The 3,777-nt window shown below is 44.7% G+C and overlaps 1 protein-coding gene across 1 annotated transcript; it reads right to left on the bottom strand. All coding sequences in view use genetic code 11, as the record gives it.

Annotated features, from left to right (window-relative positions):
- Positions 1–784: 784 nt before the first annotated feature.
- EGR_09034 (hypothetical protein) lies at positions 785–1,493 on the bottom strand (the record flags this gene model as incomplete). The annotated part of the gene is made up of 2 exons (XM_024498283.1): positions 785–912; positions 1,277–1,493. 2 exons carry the CDS (start codon positions 1,491–1,493, stop codon positions 785–787), a joined length of 345 nt encoding a protein of 114 aa, XP_024347291.1.
- Between the last annotated feature and the right edge of the window lie 2,284 nt (positions 1,494–3,777).

Raw genomic sequence — 3,777 nt, 5'->3', positions numbered from 1 at the left:
ATTCCACACATTCATCGTTTCACAGCTCCATCGTTTAAGGGTTACATGTAGACAGCAGTCATCTCTCCACTTAGCAATGGACGTTAAAGCATTCACGTGCGGCTCCTAAATATCCTCACCGTCATGGCAACCCAACTCCTGCTATATTGACTCATGTCACACAGAGGAACCAGTAGTTTCAACAACTACATCAAGACCACCAACAGATACAATTACAGTTGCAGCTGCAACAGTACAACTATGTCAGTAAGGGCATCATCACCAACAACAACAACAAAAGGAAGCAGCTTCGATACGGACAAAAGCCTGTGACACGAGGACAACAGTAATAGTGAGATAAAGATGACATTTTGCAATCATCCCACACTTTCTGCTGCTAGGTAGACCACCTGACGGGCTGACATACTGCAAAGGATTGCGACCAAATCCATCATCACCGCGATTCATTTCATTCATTTCCAATGCAGCGCACACACACCGACAATAAGAGACAGACATACGTCCGCACAAAGATCCTTCAGATGAAATGGCGCTTCTTGCAACTGAAATTCATGAACCTCCTAAAGAAGGAAAACCACCAACGATCCACTGGAACTTCGATAACATTTTCCTCTTTCCTCCTCTCCCTCACCGTATCTTCGGTTTCATTCAAAGAATGTTCTTCTGTCGGCATAACACTCCCCCATTAATCGGTGTGTATTGCCTCATAAGACGATGGCAGTGCGATTTCTTGACTGATGTGGAGTCGTTGGTAGGAGGTGGATGTCAGATAGGCTCATATAAATCAATCGAGACGCTTCGTAGCAGCCTCTTTGTATGAATATTTCGGGTCCCACGATTGGCCGTATTCCGAACGAAGGTAAGGGTTACTAGTATCGCGACCGATAAAGTGAGTTACATCACAAGTTTTTCCTGTCGAATGAAAGTAAATGTGAACTAACACATCGGTCGAGAGCATTCTTTTAGACAATTGGGAGCAAATTTCACGATGATAGAAGTACACCCTCAGCAAAAAGTGACAATCTGTAAAAAGACTGCCTCCCTCTTAACTCAACAGAAACTGTTAAGCATAAATCGTTCTGGAGCTAACTCCCCCCAGACATTCCGTAGAAGTGAACAATGGTGTCTCTGAATGCCATCCTGCTTGACCCACCTCATTGCTGTCGCCAGCGTCAACAATTAATGCGTCAGCCAGTATTAGCATCATGAAAACTGCATTCACCTCATCCGCCTTCATATAATATCATATCTTGACTAAGACCACACTGAAAGATACCAGCTATAACACCAGCAGCACCAGTTGCGACAGCAGCAACAGTACAAGCACCAACAACACCCACAATAACAGCAGCAACCTCAAAAGCACCGCTCGTGGAGGAAAACTGCTTCCATATGAACAACACTGACAATGACACTGTTGGGGTCTTGCAATAGGCAGGTATCTCCACAAGCAGGCGGATCAACTGACGGGCTGACAAAATGCGAGCCACCATGAACAAACCAAGCCTGATGCCCACTACCGCATTCATTCAACTACTAACGATGCGCAGAACACGGGCACACGCGCATACGCACAGATGGGTATAGAGAGGGAGAAGGGGGGGGGGGGGATGGGTAGCCCCGTTTGTGCAATTGGGAGGAGAACGTGACTAGTTCACAAGAGCTAAGTCCCGTGCCCCAGTGCAGGGAGGAATAACGAAGGGAAGAGGTGGAGACAGAGAGAAAGGCAATGCTTCGCTATACGCGAGTCCAGCAATTTACTACCGCCAATCATTCAATCGGTCATTCAACCAACTAGTTGGTCAACAGTCTCCCTTGTTAAATACGGCAATCACCATCCTCCAACACAACGCTGGTTGACAGGACAATGTCCAAACCACCCGATTGCGTCAAGTTGTTCCGATTTAGTGCAATCATCGTAGTCGAGACATCCATCCCATGCCTACATATTAAATTATTATGCCGGATATAAGAACCACGAATTTCCCCTTCCTGCAGTTGCTGTTCAAACACCGGCGCAATACACTAAACTGAATTATCGTTCTCTATTTTGCAGGGTAATCCAACATCCATTGTTGCTCTATGTCTTATCGTAGGTCCTACTTCTGTAATACCGCCAGCGCAGTCGATGTTTCCTCCACCAAGTAACCTAAAGTTTTCACAGGAGAGAATTTGCATTTATTAAAGTGTTATTTCCAATTCGTTTGCAACATTTAGTTTGAACTACACAGCTTTTCCATTGATCATGCTGACGCAGAACTTGGACAACACATGTCTACACATCATGCGGCAGTTGCATTGCACAATCAGCCGATTTCTATTTGTTCGCGGGAAAAGAAGCGAATGCGGACCACATGACATGCGAGTTGGAGCAGCTCTAACACAACTTCAACTTCAAATGGCCCCATCAGTAAACATTATCACATGGCTAACGCACGAAATGATGTTCAGCAGGGTTGCACACCTGAAGGAACAAATGGAACTCCCTCAGTGCATTTCTGAACAAATCGGCGATGACACCGCATTATGGCAATTCAAATGTCCCTATCATCAAGTTCATCAGTGATCGACTTACCACTCCAACAGGAGAGAATGATCCCCACATCAAATTAAGGGTTACAGAAGTAAAACAGCGGAATTCAGATTGATTGCAGAAGAATTCGGAGGGAAAAAAACGTCAAAAGAATCCTTTTTAAAGAATGAACATATAGTAATAGAAGAGCGAAAGGGTTCTACAAGGGTTAGGGAAACACGTGAAATATTCTGCAACTATATTTGTTCACATCATAACACACAAAACGGCAGAACTAGTTGCAACTTAAGCACTGACAACCAGCAGACATTCCGTCAATCTGGCCGATCTACAAACAGCAGTGAGATCGCATCCGGTAGGCAAACGCTTTGGATAACACAGAGAAGGTCATGGTCGCATGTTTCCATTCGTCGTTAGATACAATATTAGCTTCTGAGAGCCACTCATTTTCACATAATAAAAGTAAACCTTAGGAATGGTATTGCAGTATCGCACATGCCGCTTACAAGGACTCTAGTCGACTGAATAATAAAAAAAATGCCGGATAAGAAGACGCGCATTCGTTATCCACTTATATCACTACATTTGTAGCCTAGAAACACGGTCCACAGAATTCATAAGTTTTCTAAACCAACAAACAGACGATCGCACAACACCATCCACATCTCACTTCAACATTACCTTGGTCATCGTTCATGCTAATCAATAAGATTTATCTATTCACCTGCCTGCACAATGCAAAACAGAACACGAAATCCAAGCTCCTTTCGCAAAAGTTTCCAGCAACTGGGAATACTAAAGTATACTAAGATAAAAACTCACCCCTCTCATCAACACGGCGTTCTCTTTCCATCACAGCCTCACGTACTCGGCTCTAATCATCGCAGTAACTGCGGTCAACACTGGCAATCCCGAATATGCCGGAATACCGGTCGGAAGGAGGGTTAAAGAGGAAGCGAACTTAGAGCGCTTTGATGGTTTTGCAATCTCTAGCGATCGCCTGTAGCACCGTTTGTTGGGATTTGATCCCGAAGGTTTTCGTGCTAATACCTATCTCCACAGTAGGCAACAACAAGATGCAAGTTCCATCCTCTTGTAAAAAAGATTCCAGCCGCTGGGCTCTATTTCCATCCCAGATGCACGTTCACGACTCCGATCATTGTAATACCCGCAAACACCATTGGCAACCCAAAAATTCACCCGAATACCGGTCGAGAAGAGGATTCGGAGAAAGTCGACGTCGA

Source organism: Echinococcus granulosus (genome assembly GCF_000524195.1).
Source record: "Echinococcus granulosus chromosome Unknown EG_S00129, whole genome shotgun sequence".
NCBI classification, from domain to species: Eukaryota; Metazoa; Platyhelminthes; class Cestoda; order Cyclophyllidea; family Taeniidae; genus Echinococcus; species Echinococcus granulosus.
The sequence above is the reverse complement of the archived record's forward strand: the minus strand, read 5'-3'. Positions and strand labels throughout refer to the sequence as shown.